This window comes from Gossypium arboreum, chromosome 5, assembly GCF_025698485.1.
Source record: "Gossypium arboreum isolate Shixiya-1 chromosome 5, ASM2569848v2, whole genome shotgun sequence".
Lineage (NCBI taxonomy): Eukaryota > Viridiplantae > Streptophyta > Magnoliopsida > Malvales > Malvaceae > Gossypium > Gossypium arboreum.
Window position 1 is genome coordinate 6810199 of NC_069074.1, and position 24334 is coordinate 6834532.

The 24334-nt window shown below is 35.8% G+C and overlaps 3 protein-coding genes, 1 long non-coding RNA gene and 1 other non-coding gene across 8 annotated transcripts; 4 read left to right on the plus strand and 1 right to left on the minus strand.

Annotated features, from left to right (window-relative positions):
- The first annotated feature begins 505 nt into the window (after positions 1–505).
- LOC108487314 (protein OCTOPUS) lies at positions 506–2846 on the plus strand. 2 transcript variants are annotated; one of them, XM_053027820.1, is made up of 2 exons: positions 506–598; positions 948–2846. In XM_053027820.1, the coding sequence occupies exon 2, from the start codon at positions 951–953 to the stop codon at positions 2631–2633; it is 1683 nt and encodes a 560-aa protein (XP_052883780.1). In that variant the 5' UTR covers positions 506–598; positions 948–950; the 3' UTR covers positions 2634–2846. The 2 variants fall into 2 exon arrangements, with proteins under 2 accessions (XP_052883780.1, XP_052883781.1); XM_053027821.1 differs by lacking the exon at positions 506–598 and adding an exon at positions 659–782.
- A 966-nt stretch (positions 2847–3812) lies between these two features.
- TRNAG-UCC (transfer RNA glycine (anticodon UCC)) lies at positions 3813–3884 on the plus strand. The gene has a single exon. It is a non-coding gene; the product is annotated as a tRNA-Gly (tRNA).
- Positions 3885–12094: 8210 nt separating this feature from the next.
- Positions 12095–14730, plus strand: LOC108489645 (protein GRAVITROPIC IN THE LIGHT 1). Of its 2 annotated transcripts, none has more exons than XM_053028247.1 (3): positions 12095–12456; positions 12610–13304; positions 13698–14730. In XM_053028247.1, the coding sequence occupies exons 2-3, from the start codon at positions 12647–12649 to the stop codon at positions 14486–14488; spliced, it is 1449 nt and encodes a 482-aa protein (XP_052884207.1). In that variant the 5' UTR covers positions 12095–12456; positions 12610–12646; the 3' UTR covers positions 14489–14730. The 2 variants fall into 2 exon arrangements, with proteins under 2 accessions (XP_052884207.1, XP_017649810.2); XM_017794321.2 differs by having other exon boundaries at positions 12098–12412.
- A 3148-nt stretch (positions 14731–17878) lies between these two features.
- On the plus strand, positions 17879–19138 carry LOC108489233 (uncharacterized). Its single transcript, XR_001871929.2, has 2 exons — positions 17879–18042; positions 18377–19138. It is a non-coding gene; the product is annotated as an uncharacterized LOC108489233 (long non-coding RNA).
- On the minus strand, positions 18788–23700 carry LOC108489231 (neutral ceramidase 1-like). Of its 2 annotated transcripts, none has more exons than XM_053028891.1 (10): positions 23348–23700; positions 22502–22887; positions 22010–22218; positions 21537–21881; positions 21155–21419; positions 20791–21061; positions 20570–20695; positions 20249–20312; positions 19952–20121; positions 18788–19589 (listed from the first exon to the last, which is right to left on the minus strand). In XM_053028891.1, the coding sequence occupies exons 2-10, from the start codon at positions 22846–22848 to the stop codon at positions 19041–19043; spliced, it is 2346 nt and encodes a 781-aa protein (XP_052884851.1). In that variant the 5' UTR covers positions 22849–22887; positions 23348–23700; the 3' UTR covers positions 18788–19040. The 2 variants fall into 2 exon arrangements, with proteins under 2 accessions (XP_052884851.1, XP_017649099.1); XM_017793610.2 differs by having other exon boundaries at positions 22502–22994; positions 23348–23694.
- Positions 23701–24334: the final 634 nt, after the last annotated feature.

Here is a 24334-nt window from a genome sequence, read left to right on the forward strand (position 1 = left end):
CAACTTTGTGTTCGAGTCTTGTGGTATTGTATTACTCTTTCCTTAATGAAATTGTGTATAATGAGTAAACATAATTAACTCTTATTTTATAATAAAATTTCCCAAAAAATATTTTAAAGCAGGAACCTTGGGTGTTTAAAGCGCATGAGAATGGAAAGGTAATGAAGTGCGTGGGAAGAGGTGAATTGCGAATTTTAAAAGGGACAAGAAGAAGTGGTAATGTGGAAGCATCTTTGGGCAAACCAAAACCCAATGCAGTTTTTGGACTCTTTTCTCAAAGCATCCCAAGTTCCTACTTGTACAACAAAACGAATCTCCCAAATATGAAATGTTCCACCCTTTCAATTTTAATACAAAATATATTGGTCCTGAAATTACAGTGTTATAATTATATTTTTAATTCCCAGGTTTAAATCTACACAAGAAACAAATATTAATAATAGTTAGATTTTTGTGAAAAAGAAAAAGAAAATATTTAATAGAACTGCCAAAATAATTCATTCCAGTCGAGGTGACACGTATTGAAGTGTTAGGAGTTATTTCTTTTTTCAAAAACACGAAGATCGAATCTGATGGTTTCAAAAAACACAAAGAAGAGGTGAGAGAGGATTTAGGATCCTCTGACTTGCTTGACTTTTATTATACATAGTATCTTTTTAAATTGAATAAAAAATGATGCAATTAATACCATTTGTTTAGCTAATAAAATTGATAGGTTAGAATCAAGGCCAATATTGATTTCTGATTTCTAAGACAGATGGTGATGGTAATGGTAATGGAAGGTATCAACATTAAAACCCAAAATATAAAGGGTTTAACCAGGGTTTTGCATTACTTCTTTAGGTTATTTCGTTTTTAATTTCTCCTACATTATCTTCGGTGTAGGTTAGAAATACGTTAAATCTCTTATTAGTTTCTCTGAACATGAGCTCATCGCTTCTCCTTAGGCCATGACTTCGCAACCCCAGCCTCAACAGCACCACCGTCAGAGTCGTCGTCTCTCCACCTGTCACCGCCACCCGACTACCGCACCCATTACTGGGTTCTGTGCATCATGTCTTCGGGAACGTCTAGCGGGCATCCAGGACAACTGTCCCACTCCTTCAACCTCCCAGCTCCGCCGCTCTAAGTCTTGCTCCGGTGGTCCTGCCCCATCCTCCGCCTCTGCCGCCTCAGAGCCCCGCCGTAAATCTTGCGACGTAAGGGCTCACAGTTCACTATATGACCTTTTCGCCATCGATGACAAAATAACAACCCTCAATCTCAATCACCCTCCTTCAAAAGTTGAAGCTGTTCAAGGTTTTGAAGAAGAAGAAGAAGAGGAAGGAGAATTGAAAACCATGAAAGAATTCATAGATCTCGAATGGGGCAGCAAAAAAGCTTCAGGGAGATCTTTATGGGAAGCTGCTTCAGTATTTAGCAAGAGATTGAGGCAATGGCGGAAAAAACAAAGCAAAAGGAAGGAGAAAAATGAGGCTTCGGTTCTTGAGAAGGCAAACAAAAAGGGGTTAAGAGAGACTCAGTCGGAGATCGGAGAATATGGGTTGTTTGGAAGAAGATCTTGTGATACTGATCCTAGATTATCAGTTGATGATGCGAGGTATTCCTTTGAAGAGCCAAGGGCTTCTTGGGACGGTTGTTTGATTGGGAAACAGAAGCCAAAGGCTAACGAGGAAGCAAATGTTGGGGAAGAGAGATTGAGTGCTGTAAAAGAGGAAGAAAAGATTAGCCCCGGTGGGTCAGATCAAACGAGAGATTGTTATGCCGATTCATTGACTACAAGGAGGAAGAGTTTCGATCGGTCCAGTTCGAGTAGGAAGATTTCTATGGGGGAAGCGAACGCTGAAGTGTCTCCCGGGGCTGTTGGGTTGTTTCACGGGGCGAAGCTGTTGGTTACCGAGAAAGAATTAAGGGATTCCAATTGGTATTCGAATGTGGAATCTGGATCTAAGGGTGTTGAGTTTGTTGCTTCCGGGGTTGGTAAAAAAGGGTTTACTTTGAAGAAGGCAAAGGGGTGGAAAAACGTTTGGAGGATGTGGGGTTTGATACAGAGGCGAAAACAGAGTGAATTCGGAGATGAAGAGAAGACTGCTGGAGGATATGTAGGTGACGGGAGGCTGGCAGAGTCATTTCAGAAACTTACTAGGGTGGCCAATGGGGATGAAGATAGAGGCATTAGAGGAGATGTGAGTGTAGGGACACTAGCGGAGTCATTGCAAAAATTAAGGGGCTTGGCTAATGGAGATGAAGGTAAAGTTGTAGGAGGGAATGTGGCTGATCATGGGACACTAGCCGAGTCCTTGAAAAAGTTAAGAAAGGTTGCCAATGGAGGTTCATATGGGAGTGTTGTGAGCCAGAAGCTTATGAAGAGCTATAGTGTTAGTGCTCGGAATTCAGTGGATGGATCATCTTTTTATGGAACAAGTATGCCCGAGTGTAACTCCAAAGGTGATGGTGAAAAGAGAAGGGATAATTCTATGTTGCAGCAGAATAGGAGTGTCAGGTATTCTCCCAATAACCTCGATCATGGATTACTGCGGTTCTACTTGACTCCATTGAGGAGTTATAGGAGAAGCAAATCTGGAAGAAGTAAGCTAAGAAACTCAAACTCTGTTAGTGGAACTGTACTGTAATGGACGCCTAGATTTGTTATAAGTAGGATATGATGTTGTAAAAACGTGTATGAATGTCTCTTTCTATAGATAAAGAAAACCCCCCACATCATATACTCATCTTTCTTGAGCTTAGCATTGCCATACTTTTTCCAATAATGTAGCAATGGGGTAAAAAGGATGGAACAGTATCTTCATATTGTTAGTATAGTGATAATTGTTGCAGAAATGAAATCACTCTGTTCATATTCGTTTTCCCTTTTTACACTGATCTTTGTTCATGCAATTGGATAGTTTTGTTTATGAAACTCTTAACCAATTGAATGTAAGCTGGATGTGTGAAAGTTACTACGATTTGCTTGTCAACTTGGATCATTCAAGGCCTATAAAGATAAGTGGAAGTCAATAGTTATTTGAAGGTAAATTAATTATTTTCACTATTCAATCAACATTTTGAGATCTTTTATTGGGCACGGGTGTACGTCTATTTATCTCCTTTTTACCTTTATTTGCCCCTGCAACCTGTTATATAATTTTTGTGGAACTTTGAAGACATTATTATTTTAGCAAAGGGGTAAATGGATATAATTTTCTGAAAATGGAAATGTAAAGCAACAAGACTAAAGATGTCTACCCTAACCTAGCACGGCTAGTTGTGACAAGTTCAACAGCGAACGAACTATCGCTCAGTAAGCTAAGGAAATCTGGAACATAGAGGAAGGCCGCGTGCCCTAGTTCCTACTGTTCTAACTATTCAGGTTTTACATAATAACATGAAAGGAGAAAGGTAAAAAATGGTTTCACATTTCAAAATTGTCTTCTGCAGAACAAAAAGATGATGAGCCAATGGTTCTTGATTTCACTACGCACGTGATAAACTAACCATATCTGGATATTATACACAATCTTTGTGTATTGTTAGAAATGCTATTTTCTGTGTATTCGGTCTGTATCCAATACAGTTTGAAGTCGATCGTGACCGCAAGTTGTTCGTCTGAGCTCTGAAGCAATTTCTTGTTCTTTTTTCCATTTCCTTTGAACCTGAGTCAGAAGCGACCGATCTAGTGTCGTAACTTTCCTATCGTGTAAAGGATATGATGGCCGAACGATAGATAACAGAGGATGACAGAATCTTAACAGATGAAGTAACTTTTTGTTTTTGTAAATATATTAATAAAAGTAATTGCGCTATGTCATGGGGCGTTTGTAGTCCAACGGTTAGGATAATTGCCTTCCAAGCAATAGACCCGGGTTCGACTCCCGGCAAACGCAGATCTAAATTATAACTTTTATCCATTTTCAATTTTTTGTAACGACATTATTCTTAAATTTTTTAAAGTTAGAATTTAAATAGATGGAAAACTTTGTTTTGTTTTTTCATTTCAGTACCGATATGCCATTTTCTTTCTTTGCTTTTTCCCCCTGTTTTTGCTTAAGCTCATGTTTTCCAACTTCATTCCAAACATTAAAATGCGGACGCAAGTTAAGAAGAATACTCTAGACTTGAGGTCAACTTGTCAACTGGATCCGCACTTGTCTGAAACTATTGATGTCGAAATAGACAATACCTTAACCAACACTACCTATTGCAATTTCGGCCGACAACAATATACCACAGGCGCCATCCTTTTTCATCCATTGTTTACTAGTACCGCCTTTACACCCATGTAATTGCAATAGGTACTAAGTAAACAATTTTGTAGCTGTTTTTCTTTAAAAGAAAAAGAGAGAGAAATTTCAACCCACCCATAGAGTTCCCAAAAACAAGGAAGAACAAGTGGATGAAAAGTTGGAGTAATTCACGAAGCCATAGGCTAGCAATTGTCTATCAAAATATATGGAGTCAATAGGCTACTAATTTTCCAAGCATATAGATTCTAATTTCCTAGCTCTCATGATTCAAAAATTCAATTTCAGGCTAATAAGCCAAGTGGAAAATGACTGCCCGTAGCTACCATCTTAAATCCTTTGTATCATGTGCGTAAAACTAGGTTTCATCCATATATATATATGTATGATGATGATGATGATGACCACGACAACAAGCATCAAAGTTGTTTTGTATACATTATCTCTACTATATATATATATATAGGCAGCCACGTCTAGGTCGTGATCTTCCCCCCGACCAACCATGCATCCATATCTTTACTCGCTCCTATATCGATCGATAGATACATACTCCTATATCGATCAATAGATACATACATACTTAGATATAGCATTTTGATGAAAGGTAGCAAAGGTTTCTGTGTCTTCCTTTTGTCCTATTTCCTGCTAACAGGGATTCGCTCAATCAATGTTGGGTCGATCGACAAGTTGATTTCTAGAACGGACACTTGTACAAACACAAGAAACAATAATTCTTTTTTGCCCCAAGAAAAAAAAAACAACCCTCTTTCCAGACTCTATGTAACACCCCTCGCCCGTATCCCTCACCGGAACAGGGTTCGAGGTGTTACTTGACTTAAACTCAGTCAATCACACAAAAACCGTGCTGAAAAATTTCAATCAATTTAAAACTTTTCTTTTCACATGCAATCTATCCCATATATGAGCTTACGAGGTCCAAAACATTAAAACCCTATACATGCCATAGACTCGAAATACTAGGATTTACTTACACCGATAATGTGAGCTCGACAGTGTGATAATATCTCCGGCGAACTCTAACCCGAGCAGGTAACTAAAGTCAACAATCTATAAAACAGAGAAATGTAACAACGGAGTAAGCTTTCATGAGCTTAGTAAGTCTTAAGCAATGCAAACAAATAAACGCAATTATATTTCGATTATTTAATTTCTTAAGAGGCCAAATTCTAGGGATATTGCCATTTGGCCGAATATACACAAGCACATAATGCACGTTCAGCATTCTTATCACACTTAATCTGAATTCATATAACATATTTAAATCAAATACCCTCACATACTTTCACACCGACGACCGGTGTATCATGATCATAGGTATAGTTTTAACATTTATTCACGTCGTATCACATTACTCACTTATGATTCACTTCAAATCAAACTCACATCTGAGTACATACTGCGTACCTGGCCCACTTTACGTATTAAATGTATTCATTTGACAATCTAGCACGAGGTACCTTAGTCATAGGCTTTTCTCAAATCACCGGCATTTCGCCTACTAGGCTCGAGGCCGATATCATTTCACCGGCTTTATAGCTGCTAGGCTCGAAGCTTAGAATAGTATCTTACCGATATTATAGTTTGCTAAGCTCAAAGGCCCGAATAATCAAATCAACAAGTTCCATATAACATATTCATATCAATTGAGTACTAACATCATTCGAACGTATATAATTATACATCTCAAACACTTTTCTTTCATCTCATTTTCACACTTAACATTTGATAGCTTATGCATAACATTTCACTCACATTCATTTCAAACTTATCATTCGATTATAAAAGCATATTGCATATTTACCAACATGTTATACTTGCCATTAGGCCATATAAGCATGATACAATACACTATCATTTCATCTTTAACATTCGCTAAACCCTTATCTTACAAGGAACACGAATTCACATGACATATCATTTTGCTTAGCATTACGCTTGCTAGGCACGAAGGCGAATACACATCACGTAGACGAAGCACGCTGAGGCACGAAGGCGAATACACATCACCGACGAAGCTTCGCTGAAACACGAAGGCGAATATACATTACCGCACGAAGCTGCGGGATTTAACCGGATATTTTACCAACCGAAACTGCGGGTCTTTAAGCCGGATACACATCAAATATCATGCATATTTAATCATATATTAACACATCTCATTCAACATATCACATTTCCATTTCACCATTCAAACTTAACCCATAGTGACCATTCGACTATAAGTCATATGCATAAATTATTTATCGCGCAACTTAGTTCAAGTAGAACCAAAAGGTCACGATTCATCTAATATATATACATATTGCTCAGCGATTACACACAACCTTTCAAATTAGCAATTATAAGATGGTTCCGCACATAGCCCATCCTTATCGATAATTTACGATGGTTTTACCCTTACTCACATATATGTCATAGGCATTTTTACCTATGCTTCTCAATTCACATTCATGATTCAATTCCAATCGATTTAACATGCCTAAGTACATATCGCATACCTGAATAATTTACTTTACGGAACGAATCCACATATCGTATTAGCCCATAGTCTTATAGCACCACACTTTTAATGGTTTACCTCATCGAAATTCACATTTAATCACTTTAGTGCCAAGCCATATTCGGCTACCACAAAGGACTAATAATAATAATTTTATACACATCATGGTTTCCTTTAAGTATTTAATAATCACAAATCGTGATATTTCCACCAGCACATATATGGCATAGTTTATTCATTGTAACACTCATTTAGTGCATCAAATTTCCAAATCCAATTCAACTTAAGCATAATAGCCATAATCGGCTTATAGCCTTAAATCATTACATATTCGGCACATTAACTAAATAAAATTTACATTCCCTTTACCATATTAATTTAACTCTTGGGCATATAAAAAGGAATCAAGCTTAAACACTTAAGAACTTACGTCGAATATTGCCGAACGATTACAATGGCTATTCGATTACTTTCTCTTTTCTCTTATCCGAATTTGCCCCTCTATGCTCTTGAGCTTAAAATTTAAAGATTTTAAATTAGTCATTATTCGACTATTCAAGCATCACTTTCAAAATATAATATATATATATTCAACTTTCACACCTATTGATCATAGTAAGCTTATAAGAAATCAATAAGCAACTCATTAACAAATTTTTGTCAATGTTTACCACATAATCATAATTTCACTGCAAGCTGTCTTCCTGAGCAACAGTCTCTAAATCATTTATAACTGGAGCTACGAAACTCCAAATCAAGTGCCGTTAATTTTCTATGAAAATAGACCCATATATATTTTACCCATAAAATTTTCAGGATTTTTGGTTTGGCCAATAAATACCAGATTTTTCTTAAAGTTTCCCTTATTTCACTGCTTGACTAATCTGACCACTCTTCACTACGAATCAAATTTCTCATTGTACAGAATTCAAAATATGTTCTCGTTTATTTCATTTGAAACTAGACTCATTAAGGAGTCTAAGCATATAAACTTCATCTTATAACCATTTTTGTACAATTTATAATGATTTTATAAAAACAGAACAGAGGATCTAGAAGTCATTCTGACCCTGTCCCACTTCACTTCAAATATCTCATCATCGGCAATTCTTTTGCTTACACTGTTTCTTTTATAAGAAACTAGACTCATTAAGCTTTAATTACATAATTTATTCAGCTTCTAAATCATCTCCCACAATTTATGGTGATTTTCCAAAATCACGTTACTGCTGCTGTCTCAAGCAGATTTATTACCAATTCACTCTTGCACACATACCTTGCATGCATGTTATTTAAACATGCATATCACAAATCAATCATCACATACCTATAACTTCACTTAAGCATAATCTTCCTTTCATCATTTTAAAGCACAACATTACTCAATATTATCCAAGTTCACATTCGACCATAATACACACAACATGTTAGCCGATTTTCCCCCTTTAGCATCTAAGGCACATGCATGCTCATTTGCTTGGCTCAACTTCATCTATTCTCCATTTTTTTATCAAAAGAACATGAAACAACAACCATTTCTCTCATTTCCATTCATGACCAAATGCTCGCAATACAACCAAAAATCAAAAATATGCTTCATGGGTTAAGGTAGAAACAAGAAAAATCCATGAACATCAAAATAGAAGCAAAGCACCATGAACTCACCTTAGATTTTCTTCCCCAAGTGACTGAACATTCAAGAGCTCTTTTCCTCTCCTTTCTCTTCTATTTTCGACTACCATGAACAAGGATGGACAAACTTTTCCCTTCCATCATTTTGTTATTTTTAGTCTTTATTTTATGACATAAAATGACACATATCAATTAGTACCATAACTTCATGTCTTAAATTATTATTATCTAATGCACATGTTGCTTCCCACCAACATCATGGCCGGCCACTACACATAAAATGGGGAGTTTGACATGCAAATCTTCCCATTTTACACTACAAATTATTTGCCCACTACAATTTGGCCTATAGTATTTTCAGAAATTTTCACATAGGTCCTATTTCATAATTTTACTCTCAAATGACAAAATCAAAGCATGAAATTTTCACACATGCACATTCACATATAATAAACACAGAGTATAACATTTAATTATTTCTGTGACTCGATTTTGTGATCCCGAAACCACTTTTCGACTAGGGCCAAATTAGGGCTGTCACACTCTACCTCCATTGTTAATTGTTATAGATAGACCAAATTTCACCTTGCAATGTTATAGCGGCCATAGGCCAGCTCTTGAGTTGAGCCACACAGTTCGCCTGGTTTAGAATGAATAGCAGTATTTGATTATTTGGCTTTAAATAAATTCCTATCCAATATTAACTCATATCTACTCTACTACTGGAGGAAAAATTAATTCTAATGTGGGGTAAGGTAAGTTATATTAATATAGGCTATGGTCCTTGATTTACAAGTGACTTCCAAACACTCCCGCCAATGTAATGAAGAATTAGCCAAAATAAGCCAAGCAATATAATAAAGATTGGCCAGCTAGCTTCTTTAGTACTAATGATCTAGATGCATGCACGTAAAAGATACATATAGTTATCAACTAGGCATAACCTAATTATATTGGTTAGAAGAAAATAATAATGTGTAGGTAGGAACTCACTTAGGCTTTCTCTCCAAAGGAGAAAAATATCAAAGCCCCGTTTCTAAAAATATCTTCTTTTCCTCTCTCTTTTTGCCCAATAAAATTGATCTGTATGGGTTAACTCTTAATCACTTTCTGAATTGCAAGTATGTCTAGAAATGCCGATTTGTTGTGTTTATTGAAATGTGTTTTAATAGAAAACTTTCACCCATATTTTGTTTTTTATTATTTATAATTCCAATTATAGTTTAATAATTTTAAGGTCATTATGATTTCAATCTACTACTAAGTGTTGAAGGTAGGGATAAAATTTATTAAGAAAAGAATGCATGTTCAGTATATTAAAAATGACATTGTTAAAAGAGATACTAATGACAAACCCAAATTATAGTTAAAAATATTAAAAAATATTAATTCTTTCAAACTTAACTATTCTTAATTAATAATTTATATAATCTATGTGAGAATTGTGTTTTAGAAGAGTGTCAGTTTACAATTATTGATGAATAGATATTGATTACTTGATTTCATAAATGAAGGAAAGTCATAATTTTAAATTTTATTCAATTGATTTATTTAATAAATTATCCTGTTTGTGAGGGAAGCTTTATGTTGGCTGGGGCGGAAGGAGTTTGATTCTGTTATTATTGAATACGACAGCTTGCTGGTGATCAATGGTGTCAATGGCTCTGAGTTGGGTTTATTAATTTCTGGAATGTGCGGTTTCAATGGGTTGGTCACGAAGCAAACAAAGTGGCTCATCATCTTGCTCAAATTGCGCCTTCGTATTCTCGGTTTCGGGAGTGGAGCTCTCCCCCTACTGCTCTTATGTCGCTTTTCAATGCCAATCAGGCGATTATGGCTACTGCAAAGATTGGATGTAAATCTATCGACTTGAGGCCAATTCATCCATCTCTGTTATGTCATTTTTCGTTTTGTAATCTTATTAATGAAATGTCTTTTTACTAAAAAAAAAATTTCAAAATTTTAACATCTACAATTTACTTTTTATTGTTAAAAAGAAGAAGAAGAAGAAAACGTGGTGAGACAGGGTTTAAAGTGATCTTCAATAATTCAGTGCAAAATATCTATATGCATTAAATTAAATACTGTCTCATTTAAAATAATAATGTTGTAAATGATTCCATCACACAGCACAAGAATTCAAGAAACAAACAGGGGGAAAGTAACAAATCCCAGTAAAGCATTCAAACAAAAAATAATTTTCATCTATAAAATTTCTCCATAATTAATTAAAAGATTATAAAGTCTTCACATTGTTAATTTCTAAAAGAATGATGCATGCATATTACATCAATTAAGAAATTATGTTCCAAATTAAACTTTGATTGAGACGAGACTAAACAAAATTACAAAACATGATACATGCTACCTAGATGGATTCATATGAAGTTCAACATCTTTCTTTTGTCTTCTATCTTTATTGATCACATAATTTATTAATATTTAAAATACAAAAGAAAATTATTTACCAAATGTTTAAATTCCATAATTACTTTTTTTTTTGTTTTACATTGTAACAAATTTAAATAAGTATTATTAGTAGAATTTTCATCCTTCGTACAAGCCTAAACATGTTTTGCTTTATTCATATTAATAGTGTCATAATAATTTATTGAACATATTGGGGTCTAAGTTGTTCAATTACACTACAACTATAGCTTGTTTCAAAGTCTTTAAATACCCCAGCTTCTAAAAACAAAGTGCTTTCATGTATCCATTGAACTAGAGTCTCTTTCTGCCCTTCACTCTCCTCCTCCTATTTTTCAACATATCTTCTTTGCCATTACAGTAGCCTTTGACTTTACCAGTACTCTCACTGTGTATAACTGTGGGAAACAATGCTTCCAAGCAGCTTGCTTTGTTCCATGCGTCCCAACTTCTCAAGGTAATTACTTATATATATTTTTTCTTTTTGGTATGGAAATTGAAAGGTGTACAAGATTACAAGGAACCAATAGTTTGCTGGGGTTTTGCTCCAAGGAATAAGCTCATTTTAAAGGATGAATATTGAGAAATGGGAATCCTTGATCCCAAAGTAAACTATATTTAAGAACTTTTTTATTTCTCTCTTTTCGGTTGTATATTTAACGCCTTTAAGAAGATGGATAGATTGTTTAGATGACTAAACCAAATGCTACTAGACAAAGGGTCTGAGATAATAAGAGACGAAGAGCAGTCCCATTTCAAATCATGTTGTGTAGATTGAAAGTGAGAACTGATTTTGTTGTTGATCAGGTACCTTAGTCTAAATCAAACATGACTTTGATATGAAGCAAAGTTTGCAGACACATCAACAACTTCTCATCAACATAAGTTTTTGTCAATAACTTCAATTTCACTTGTCAACTGTTCCTTCCCCAAGCGTTTAGACCTTTTTTGCCTCCCTTTTTTTGTTTTTAAGCAATGAAACAGGGCTAATGTCTTGTAATGAAGGATTGGTGATTTGATTTTCGTGTCCACCCCGACTGTCCAAGACGTCACCATATAATAAATTCTATTTTGATACCAGCACTACAAAGAGAAAATTTACAACAACATTTTGTTATTTTCTTCCAACTTGGATGAATTTCTAGGTTGCAAGACGCCAAAACTCAATAAATTTTAGATTTCTTCTTCTTCTTCTTTCTTTGGGGGACCTCTCCTTCAATTAATCATTTAATCTTCTATACACAAATAGGCCAAACATTGAAAAAAAAGAAACAAACATAATATACAAAACACACGCACACACACTAATCACAAAAAATATCTACACCATACACGTGTCTCGAAGGGCATTTTGGTAAATACAAAACTAAGCCAATCGCATGTGTGAAGCTAGTGCGCAGTGAAAAGCTTTAACAATGGCTTGAATGTTTTGTTGAGGTAGCAGGAAGAAGAAAGGGAACCGGGATAGCCTGGAAACTGAAGCCAAAGACCTTGACTTTTGGTACGCCGTTCCGTTTAACAAAGATCCGTTTCAGAATCAGTCGTCGTCAAGATTCTCTTTAAGATCTGATAATTCTCACCTTTCCAGGTCTGCCTCCTTTTTATAACATTAAAAGGAACTCCCTTTTCTTGGTATTTGATTTTTGCTATCTTCAGCTGATGTGGTGTTACGTTTTATCCTGCGCATCCTCATTTAATAAGAAAGTTTGCAACTTTGCTTGAAAAGACACCAAAGCTTTTCTCACTCACTGAGTTCGCTGTTCATCTCATTTTTGCTTGTTTCAGAAACGGGGCAGCGGTCAAGGCGAAGAAGAAAGGAGACATGGCGACCAAAGTATCGAACTTTTCGGATCTGATACAACGTGTTGCAGCTTCTTGTTTATTGCACCCGCTCGCCGCCGGTAGGCAAGAATCCGGCGAAGCTGACGCCCTGACTGACGATGTTATTGAGGAGGACCCTGATGAAGAAGAATACTACGAGTATAACAATTCGAGTGAGGATGAAGAGAAAGAAAATGGGGTGAAGGGGGCGGAAAAGTCGAGGAGAATAGCGACAGTTTGGAACAATAACGGAGAGAAAACGAAGGAAATGGTGACGTTAATGAAGGAGGTTTTCGAGGCGGTGGCGGAAATGAAGAAGGCTTACGTAAGGTTACAAGAGGCGCATTGTCCGTGGGACCCGGAGAGGATGAGGGCGGCTGACGTTGCGGTGGTGGGTGAGCTGAGGAGGCTTGGGGTGTTGAGGGAAAGGTTTAGGAGAGGTACGCGCGGTGGTGGCGGTCGAGGGAAAGGACACGTGGCTATGCTGAAGGAAGTGGTGGCGCCATACGAGGCGGCGGTGGAGGACTTGAAGAGGGAAGTGAAGGTTAAGGAGGTGGAGATCGAGAACCTGAAAGAAAAGCTCAACACTGTCACTTGCCTTTCCAATGGCGGAAAGAAAGGACGGAGTCTTTCCAAGAGGAAAGTCAGCTGCAGTCAAGGTAATTCGCTATGAAATTACCTTTTTAGACTAATAATTAGATTGCCGTTTTTCCTTCTATATTTGTATCTCTATTGACGAAATTTAGGGTAATATTGGTAATTGTCGAAATTAGACAATATGCTAATAAAGTTGGAAATATTATAACCGGCCAATGGTATCATGCCACGTTGTCAGACAGTAATAGTCAAACCAACTATTCCACTTTCATATTCAAATAACCTAGGAAGTAATTAGTTTTTCTGGCAAGTTATTATGGGAATTTTAAGGTTATCAATGATTTATCTCAGAAAAATTTGATTATGCTCGTGTGGTTTATAGTCGTAATTTAGTTTAGAAGATAAATATCTACCAATATCTTGAGTTTAAGCTTTTTGCTTGTTCCTGGTGGCAGTACTTGGAGCAGCGCCACTACCAACACCGGAGCTGTTCGAGGCTACAATGTGTCAGGTGAAGGAAGCATCAAAGTCCTTCACATCTCTCCTCCTTTCCCTCATGCGCGAGGCTCGCTGGGATATAGCTGCCGCTGTCCGATCTATTGAAGCTGCAACAGCTGCTCCTGATACCACCGCTTATACCACCACGATAACTCCCTCTGTTATTGCAAATCACCATGCCAAGTACGCGCTCGAGTCGTATGTTTCACGCAAAATTTTTCAAGGATTCGACCACGAGACTTTCTACATGGATGGCAGCCTTTCTTCCTTACTTAATCCCGATCAGTACCATCGGGAGTGCTTCACTCAATACCGTGACATGAAAGCAATGGATCCGGTTGAACTTCTCGGAATCTTGCCTACCTGCAATTTTGGCAAGTTCTGCTCGAAGAAGTACCTTGCCATCGTTCATCCCAAGATGGAAGAATCCTTGTTCGGGGACTTGGAGCAGCGCAACCAAGTAATGGCCGGGATTCATCCAAGGAGTCAGTTTTATGGGGAGTTCTTGGGGCTGGCCAAGGCAATTTGGTTGCTTCATTTGCTTGCTTTCTCACTTGACCCTTCACCAAGCCAATTCGAAGCAAGTCGGGGAGCAGAGTTTCATCCACACTATATGGAAAGTATCGGCAAGATTTCTGGTGGTCGAGTACCTACAGGTCAGATTGTTGGATTCCCAGTTAGCCCTGGGTTCAAGCTAGGAAATGGTTCTGTTGTGAAGGCTAGGGTTTACCTGGTGGCTAGGACTTAAAAGACTTGTTGTGTCTGCCTTAATAGGTTTTAGGATTTACAGTAGGGGAATCGGGTTTAGCTTGCTGTTGCTATTACCGGACATCACTCGGAGGAATTTCTGGGGATTGTTATTACACTGATCTGATGTTAGGATTATTTAGGTCCTTTTTTCAGCTGTATGTAACAAGAGTATTTGCTCTTTAAGAAATTGATTTAAACTCCACGGATCTTTGCCTTGGTTGTTAGGTTTGTTTTATTAAATCCTTGCCAGTCATGAAACCTGTATATCCAGAGGTAATAATATTTAAAACAGAATTTATTAAGAGTTTGTAGGAACGGAGTGGCAGGGTAAAATCTTATGTTCTTCAGCAAAGAATGTGTCTGCAACAGCATATATATATAAGTGCAAATTCATGTTTAATGAATGTGTTCCAAAACTTACAGGATGAGATGGATTAAGCGTTGGTGTCATCGAATTTAAAGGTTTTTTCTTTGATCCTCAAGGAATGAAGTTCATAGTAATCTCTTGTTGATCTTCAGGTCAAACTGGAATAGTTGATCAAAGTGTGGCTGATATATGAGATATGATTAAAAGATTGAAAAGAAAAATCACTTGAAAAAGGGGAAATTACGATGAGATATGATGTAGCAAAAGTAAAGCCGAGGGAGGGTGTAGGGGATGTCGTGAAAAAGGAAGAATGCCATAAGCTAGCAGCCAAAGGGAAGCACAATGATTGGACAATCACGGCAAAGCATTGTTTCCACCTTCAACCAAGTTCCCTTACACTGACAAACAAGCCCACATCAACTTCTTGATAGACATGTCCACTATCGATTATCGGCTTGCAACCTAAACTTTTTTTTGGTGCGACTCATTTTGATAAAAACTACAAAATTCTTCTATCCCCTTCATCTACTCAGACAAATAGCTTAACTTTTAGGTAGTCTTAAAAACCTTTCCTACCAATGTTGGTACTATTGCATGATTCCAAATACAATGCGGAAAAAGGTACTTGTCTATGTAGTGTTAATTTTTGCTGATTACAGTCTCTCCCTTTCAATTAGAATGTTATAGTTTTTTTTTTTTTAAAATATTTTTTTCAATTTTTATCAATAATAAAATTTCATGGTTAAAAAAAATATTCTATTACCGAAAATTAAAATACAAAAACTAAGGTTGTGTTTAATATACCATAGAAAATTTTCACTCCATATGACCACCAACCCTATTATCTGACGAAAGCCTCATCTCTTCCGAGAGTTCCCTTCATCCTTGAGGTTCTCAACACTTTTTCTTCTCTTTTAATTTGATTTTAAGTTTGATGTTTTAATATTATCAACTTCCCATTTCTTATACGCAGGGGTGAAGCAGAAAACTTTTTTAGGGGCTGAAATTAAATTGTAATTTTTATAATAGTCAATATATAATTTCATCATTTTAATAATCTATTACTTTATAATTTTTAAAGGGTTAAATCAATTTTTTATTATTTCTAGGAAGCTAAAATATAATTTTATTTTTATTAATTTAAAATAAAAAAAATTTAGAAAGGGTTGGCCCCTACCAGTCTCCCCTAACTACGCCCATGCTTATGTGATAATTTTTTTTTTTTTGTTGTTGCACGAAGAAATACCACGAAATCTTACATATTGGAACTGCAAAAACTTAAAACGAAACTTCTGAGTTTAATGACGAAAGCATTGAAAATTGATGAAAAATAAATGATGGAATATTTTGAGGATGAGATGCAATTGATTAGGATGACATACTATCCTCCATGTCCACAACCAGAGTTGGTGATGAGCTTTACTTCTTAATCCGGTTCCATTTTTCTCACCATTATTCTCCAATTTAACAGTGTCGATGGCTACAAAATGTTAGCGGCATTATTTTTAGCGGCGTTTGTAAAAGCATCGTTATAGACCTAAAAAAAAATACTACTAAAAATTTATTTTACTGTAGTGATGGTGTTTGGTTCCCTGTTAGCATTCTCCCAAATACACTCTTCGTCAATGTTGGAAACATTCTAGAGGTTAAACAATTCTCTTAACTCATCTCTCTTGTTTTATACTACTATATATATATTATATATATATACAAGAATGAAGCCAAGGAACCAAGAATATTGTTAAGGGATTGATAATAAAAGCTAAGAAAGTTGGACATATTGTAGTAGCGAACTATATAATATCTATATATAATTATGATATAATATCACGAGTCTTATGCAACATATAATAAAACAAAAGCATATAGGAGGAAATAAATTATAGTTAATTTTTAATCAAGTTTAAATAAAAATTTAATATTTATTTACAAATCTTTATTTTTTTTATTCAATGATACTTTATTGTGATGCATAAGAATTATTCATTCCCAGTGCATTAAATATCATCTTTCTATATATGTTAGATTATTACTCAATTCAATTACTTTTTTCAAATTTAAATCAACTTGATTTTTCTTATAATTTTAATTGCAAACTATCATCTGAAATTATTATATAAAAATTTTAATACTAAAAGAAGCATCAAAGTTTAAATAAGCTAAACTAGCAGGCTAACTAAGGAAGTTCTTTTGTTATTTGAATTGGTTCTAGTACAATCTTTGACAATGAAAATATATGTTATATATAATATTATATTAAATTAAAAATAATATGTAATATTTATAATATAGTATATGTTTTCAATTTACAAATATTATAATTGTGATGGTTGCTATATATAGAAAATTATATCTTTACTCACTATAGTTATACTATTTATCTATAGATGTATTTACTTTTATTATCGTATTTTTAGTTGGTTTCACGAAACTTCTGCTAAAATGCGCCGGTAATGATGACACCATCAGTATCAAGGTTGATGACGGTAGCGATACAGTCACTTTCATATTCGAGAGCCCAAGTGAGTTTTTTCCGTTTTCCTGGGGTATTTTGTTAGCTGAGTTGGGTTTTGGTTTTAGGGATTCTTTCCTGTACTTGAGATGATTGACAAGTTGTTTGTTTGCATGAAGATTATAAAATAGGCAGTGTTACTGCTAACTCTTCATCAAGATGAAGATTCTGCGTGTTTTTTTCCCAGTTAGAATGACATAAAAAAAGTTCAGTTTTCTTCAGTAAAAGATGCTTGCTAATTTTGTTGACAATATAAAGTTGAGCTGACATTTTGTGTGTTTCTTTTAAGCATGGGATAATGGATTAAAGCAGAAGATAAGATACCAGATTTTGAGATGAAACTAATGGATATTGATAGCGAGCACCTTGGATTCCCAGATGCAGAATTATCAAGCTATTGTTACGATTACTTCAGCCAAATTTGCAAGGATTTGTAAAGATCTTGCTAGCATCGGTGATACTGGTACTACTGAGATATATTATTTGCTCTATAAGATTTTATAGATAACATAATCTTTGGTCTTTATTTTCGTTCTTATGGTTGATCTTATTTACATGTACCTTCGCAAATCTTAACTCTATTTGGGTTAGTTGCAGTTGATATCCCTGTAACCAAAGAAGGTTTAAGGTTTAACCAAAGACGGTTCTCAGGCCAAACACCACTGTAGATAAAGTATGTCCTTTGTCCTGTATTGTTTGTACTTTTATTGAACATGGTTATTAATACTACGATACGCCCTGTTTCAATTATGTTGGTTGGACCCTAGTGAGCCTTGGGTGTCGATATTATATGCATTGGAATATCCTTTCGAGATTATACTCTCGTACTCACGTTTAGATATTTGATACGTGACACACAAATACTTCAATAAGCAATTGGTCTAGGTTCAAAAAGTCTTGTAAGGTGCATCATGTCTAGGGTTCAAACTCTGTAAAATCTCTCTTTGAATTTTACCGAAAAGGTGAATGATTGATATTGCGGCTTCTTTTTTTTTTTTTTCTTATAGACGCTTGCAGCAAGGAGCTACAATTATAGAGATGAACGACATTTGCATTGAGGTACATGAATTCATTTACAAAGGCTACTCCATTGTTTAATATGCTGACAATCAGCTAGACTTCAGAACTGCCTGTCGTGATCTCAGTACAAGATGGCTGAGATGGGTTAGGTCAGGTTTTACTTGGCACGCAAGATTGAAGGTGATATGAATGATGTGGCCACAAGTCTTAACTTGATATTGGCTTACTCTCTAGAGAATGTGTTTTGATTTATGTGGCCATTCAATTTCCCCTGAGATAAGATAAGATAAACTAGGTCGATGATAGGTGATAACATTTCTTTCATGTGATAGGATTGCAATTTCTTTATTATTTTTCTTCATTTCTTATATTATAAAGGCAACAGGATTCATGTACTGTTCTTTCCACACAAAATACAAAATGAATACATTGAATCATTGATAACATGTGATTTGAAGGAAATTTCACTTTTTATGCACTGGAAATCAATTGAGCTAATGAGTTGAGGCAGCATTATAGGAACATTGTTGGATTCGACCGTGTTTGAACTTATAACCTAAAGACAATTCATTACATAAATAGCATAAAAATAATTAAACTTTGAAGACGCTGTGCCATATCATGTATAAATGGCTTTGACCTTTAATTTTCTCATGCCACTACAAAAGCACTTGATGAACCAGTGAAATGCCGAATTGATCCCATAAGCCCTTTTGAAGCACCGAAATGTCTTATTCTGTATACTCCCGGTGAGGAAGATGATGGGATTATCCATTCGATTGTTGCCTTACTCCGGGGGCTTAGCTTTGAAGGTCTTGACCATTTAAAGCGAAGGCAGAAATCATCGTCATCGTACATTGGAATCCATGTATCCTTCCCTTGGAGCATCTCAACAAGGGCGAAAGTACCTTCCGTCAAGAGATCATTCCGGGGGCAAGCTGACCAGAAAACAACGGTCACGGTGCTGCCTCTCTTGAAGGTTGAGTTAGCTGGAACATCGGAGCTGACATCCCCGAAGTTTTTACCAGCAGGGGTTGAGTCCATTATAACTGGAGTGAGTAAGCTTATTTGCTTCTGTAGGAGATCTGGAGGCGGCATCCCGGCTTCAACAGGTTGACCTTTGATAAGAGCAGTTGCAAGCTTCTGGAATTCCTGAATGTAGGCACTGAGTGTGTGTGGACCATACAGTGTGGAGGCACCCTAAGAATTAAAATATCTTGTAAGAAAACTAGACAAAAAATAATAGGTTACAAGTTCCAAATAAAGGGACAAACACCACTCGAAACGTTTTCTTCGTGCACATGTGCGCGGATAGAGGTGTGCAAGTGTGATCAAATAGCCATAACAGAAAAAGTACAGGTGAATTTGATAGCAATTTACTAGCTGCACAAGCTACTGCACAATTAATATTATGTTTTACTATTTCTAATTTTTGAAGACTTACTAAGTGAAAAGTCTAAAGCTCTTCATTCAAGCAAGGAAATTGGAAAGTGGCCTATTATGATCAATCAGCACACTGAGAAAGGTAATTTATAGTCGAGTATAGTGCATCTGAGACTGACCTCGTATCTCTGCACTTGGTACTCTTCTAAAGTTGCAACATACTGTGAATATGTATTAGTCAACCCAGCTATAACAACATGAGTGTTACTACCAAATTCCCCATTACCACTCCTTGTAAGCACTGTCTTCACAGCATTCCGGAGACGCCTCCCAGACATTGTTGTAAATTCTGATTGAAACAAGAAAAAAAATGGTAAGAATCAATCCAATTATTGCATTGAGTGAACAAAGAAATCTACTTCTAGAAGGTAAACCTTCACATTAAACAGAAGAAAAGAAACGAGAGAAGCTACTACCTCCTGGTACACTGAGAATGACAAACTGCCCTATCCGAAGGATCTGGATTGGAAGTACTGAAGGCTGCCAAGATAAAGAACAGGAAAATATTCCATCAGTCAACTTAGAGTAACAGAAAAGGAATCGTAACGATAGTTCTTTCTGAATATTAAGACCAATTAGGCATAACAGAAGACTACATGCCATCAAAGGAAACTATGGATTCAAATGATTGAAATACTTCATCAAGTATCTAAGTAAAACTCATGTAACGGAATGAGTTGGACTTTATGAAAACTCCACTGGACTAGTATGGCCCCTAAGATACCGTTGGAACTCACCGCCCAATCATATGGTTGCTTCATTTCACCAGTATCTAGCAAGATGGGCTTTGGATGCTGACAATCAACTTGTTTCTTATCGGGAGTTTTAAGTACGTCACGGACAAGCCTCCAAAAAGGGTTTCCCTGATATAAAATAGCGACAACATTAATCACAAAAAGCAGGCATTGATATGGTATATAAAATGTGCACACATAATGAGTGCAGAGTCTCAAATCACCTGGTCATCTCCTTGCTTAAAATCAAATGCTCCAGGTCCATCAGTTGTTCCTGCAGCAAACGCAAATCCCATTGCAGCGGGACAAGTTTTAACTACCTCAGAACCTCCTCCCACTTTAGTAAGTGTTACCTCAAGCTGGGAAAAGTCTATGTAAGTGTGACGATAATCAACCTCTCCTTTTAACTGTTCAGATGCTTTCTCAAACAAGTCCACGGCTTTTCTGAATTGCCTCTCTCCGATAATACGAGTACTTTCAAACTCATCAAGATAGCTGCCAAGTGAAGCGCACTTCACATTTTTAGTTTTCCTAGTCACTGTATTTAGTACTTACGAAAGAAGTGCATAGCAGGGAGATGTATAGTACCCTGGTCCTCGGCCATAGCACAGCTCATTCTTTCCACCACAGGTACTATGATTGAAGTCACAAGGAAGACCGGTGTCGGTGCAAAATGCTCCGAGTACATTGGGACTAACATCACCACAATTTGTTTGGCAAAATGCAGATACAAATCTGGGCTTATCAGCCTGTCTAAGAGCACCTCTGACGCGTCTGGCAACACTCATAGTTTGTGTTGCTGGGCTACCAGGAGATGAGCGGAAGGATGCAGCAAGCTCCAGTAACTTATTGTCTGCATGTAAAAGATATTAGAAAGAAATATTGCATATAGACCCAGCACATCAAGGAGTTCGAGCTACTTATACTTAACATTAATGCCCAGGCATGAAATAGAAATCAGAAAACATACAATCATCATGGATGTTGGGGATGATATTAGAGACTCTTCGAGGTACTCCGTCAGAGCCCGATTCATTAGTATCTGAACTTCTGATGCCATTTTTCTCAAACCAGTCTTCCATAAATCTAGCTGCTGCACCTTTGTTATCCCCACTGATCAGTGAGTTTGTACGACTCATCGATGTTCCGTGAGTTGCGAACCAGTTGAAACTACCCACTGGACCCCACTGGTCGTCTACGAACTTTAAAAGGGTCATTTCTTTATCAACGTCATATTTATGTTTTCTCCGTTCGGATGCAGGGTTATTGAGATAGGCACTGGGACTTCGGTTTACACTAGCATCTAGTAGTTCTCCTGTTGAAAATCCAGAATCTTTGAGAACAAATAACAAGAATCAAGGAAGACTATCCCTTCATATTATTTCGGAAAACACCTAAAAATAAGGAAAGAATGTAGGAAGTCAATATTTCCAGTTCCTTTACCCTTGTTCACAAAAATAGATCCGGGTCGAAGATTTTCATGAGCTTGCATGATACTTTTCTCGATGCCATCTACCAGGGCATCAAATGACTGACGAACAAATCCTAAAGATGTCACAAGATACACTACATATTGGAGATAACCTCCTGGACCGGCATGGGTATGAATACCACTGATAGCAACATTCTGTTCAGTATATAACTCCCCATATCTGCACACATAAGAAGCAGTTTTATAAGGATAGACAAGTCAAAACACTGAAAAAAAAACTAGTCATATAACTAAAACTCATGTTGATACAGCAAAAGGAAAAATGGCGTACAAGAATACTAAATCTTAATTTCAATCAGTATAGACAAAATCAGCTTCTTTGATGCACAAATGGCTTGCTTCGAAGAGATAATCGCATAAACTTCAATCAGGATTTAGCCTTTATATGTCATAAACAAAACCAACATTTTCAAGCATAGCATTTAGTAATAATAATTAATTACCTTGCTTTCAATCTCTCAATCACTTTGATCGTCACTAATTGAGAAGCCATGCAAGCATCAAGGTTAACAAATACAACTCGTTTCCCCTGTGGCTCAGCCACAATGAATGAGCGAGCTCGCAGCCTGAAGTGAATCCCCGAGGCAATTTGTTCCGCATTAGCATATCCCATCATGTTAACGTCGGCTGCAGGACCAGTAATGTCATAGCTTCCAAGTCCGATCAAATAGTCGGATTTGGATACTACTGTTTTACTATATTGGAGCAAAAGCACCAGAGACATCCATAAGCAAATAGTTCTCGAAGGACTCCAAAAGTAACAGTCGATGGAAGCAAGTAACTCCATCATACACAGATAAGTACACCAAGCAGCACTTAGTTCATGCCCCTGGATCGAAGCATTCCTCATGGAGAAACAAGCATTAGTCCAAATTATAGATGGTAAAGGAATTCTTATATATTTAGCTTCAAAGAATCATTGTGAATTGCGTTTGCCTGAAATTAGAATAATCATAAGCATAAAACCTCATTAACCACACCGGAAACATGAGGAATGCTTAAATTATATACAAATAATTTGCAAGGCCCAAAAGACAGCTTAAGTCCACTATTATATAACCATAAAAAAAAATGGTAACAGTGAAAACTTGTTCATCACTACTTCAGCTAGCTTAAATACAATTACCCATTAAAACCTTCCATAAACCACATTATAACCACTTTCGAAGAACACCCATTAAAAGAATGGAACTGAATGACACTTTTTAGCAGAAGAATCAAGAAGTTCTAAATGATCAAATAATACATTACGCAGAATTTTAAAAAAAGATAACAGAAAAAAACTATACCTATTTTTGTTGAGAGTAAAGATTGATCTCAGCTTAATACTCTGTATGTGTGTGAGAGAATGAGGGAGGCTAGGATTCTTAAAGAGAAACAGATTAAGGAAACTTAAACTAGTTGCTTTGAAAGGAAGACATTGATGATGCTTTCGTACCTCCACATGATATCTGTGCTTCCAAATATGAAATTGGTTTAAAATGTAAGAATTTATAACTTCTTTGTTTCATAATTTCTTTGATATTACAGCTTGGATTTCGGATTTTTTATATCCAAAACATCATGATTAGATTAATAAAGCTTAGACAACTGTTCGGCACACGCGAATACCAGAAGCATCACCCAACAAAATAGCAAACATGTCTGCTTGTAGACAGCCATATATGTTTATACTTTGATTTTGTGACTCAATTTTTATTATTTTCACTTTAATTATTCAAAAATATATTTTTAAATATTGTTTGTGGTTTAAAAAATTAAAAATTGAAGTGAAAAAGTGGTATAAACTAAAAGAATATATAAAAATTATTAGATTGTACTTGTTTGTTAAATTTTTTATCGTAATATTAAAATTAATTAATTTAATCTCTTTCTAAATTTTTAAATTTTATTTTATATTTTTAAATTATCTTTAACGAAATCAACTCAATAACTTATATTTGATAATTGCCTACAAAACTTATTTTTTTAATTATATAATCTTGAATTTAACATGCTAAGTTAAAAGCATTGGAAAATTTTAATTAATTTCGATATGATAATAACAAATCGATTGACACTAACTATTAAGGGATTTTTTAATAATTTATTTAATTAATTGCTATGGTTTGAAATTTAAAATTTCAATATTAAAAAATTAGAACTTTAGGCAATGAGGTAACAAGTGCAATTTGACAAATTTTTCAATGTATTTTACCATTTTTTCATTTTAATTGTCTTCTTTTATCCCAAACAATAATTTAAAAAAAAAAAGAATTTTTTGGGTGACTTAAAAG

Coding starts and splice junctions, on each gene's coding strand:
- LOC108487314 (XM_053027820.1), top strand. CDS start 951: ATGACTTCGCAACCCCAGCCTCAACAGCACCACCGTCAGAGTCGTCGT.
- LOC108489645 (XM_053028247.1), top strand. CDS start 12,647: ATGGCGACCAAAGTATCGAACTTTTCGGATCTGATACAACGTGTTGCA. Junction 13,305..13,697: donor GAAAGTCAGCTGCAGTCAAG/GTAATTCGCTAT, acceptor TCCTGGTGGCAG/TACTTGGAGCAGCGCCACTA.
- LOC108489231 (XM_017793610.2), bottom strand. CDS start 22,908: ATGAGGAATGCTTCGATCCAGGGGCATGAACTAAGTGCTGCTTGGTGT. Junction 21,882..22,009: donor ATCTATTTTTGTGAACAAGG/GTAAAGGAACTG, acceptor GATTTTCAACAG/GAGAACTACTAGATGCTAGT. Junction 21,062..21,154: donor TGCTATGGCCGAGGACCAGG/GTACTATACATC, acceptor TTCACTTGGCAG/CTATCTTGATGAGTTTGAAA.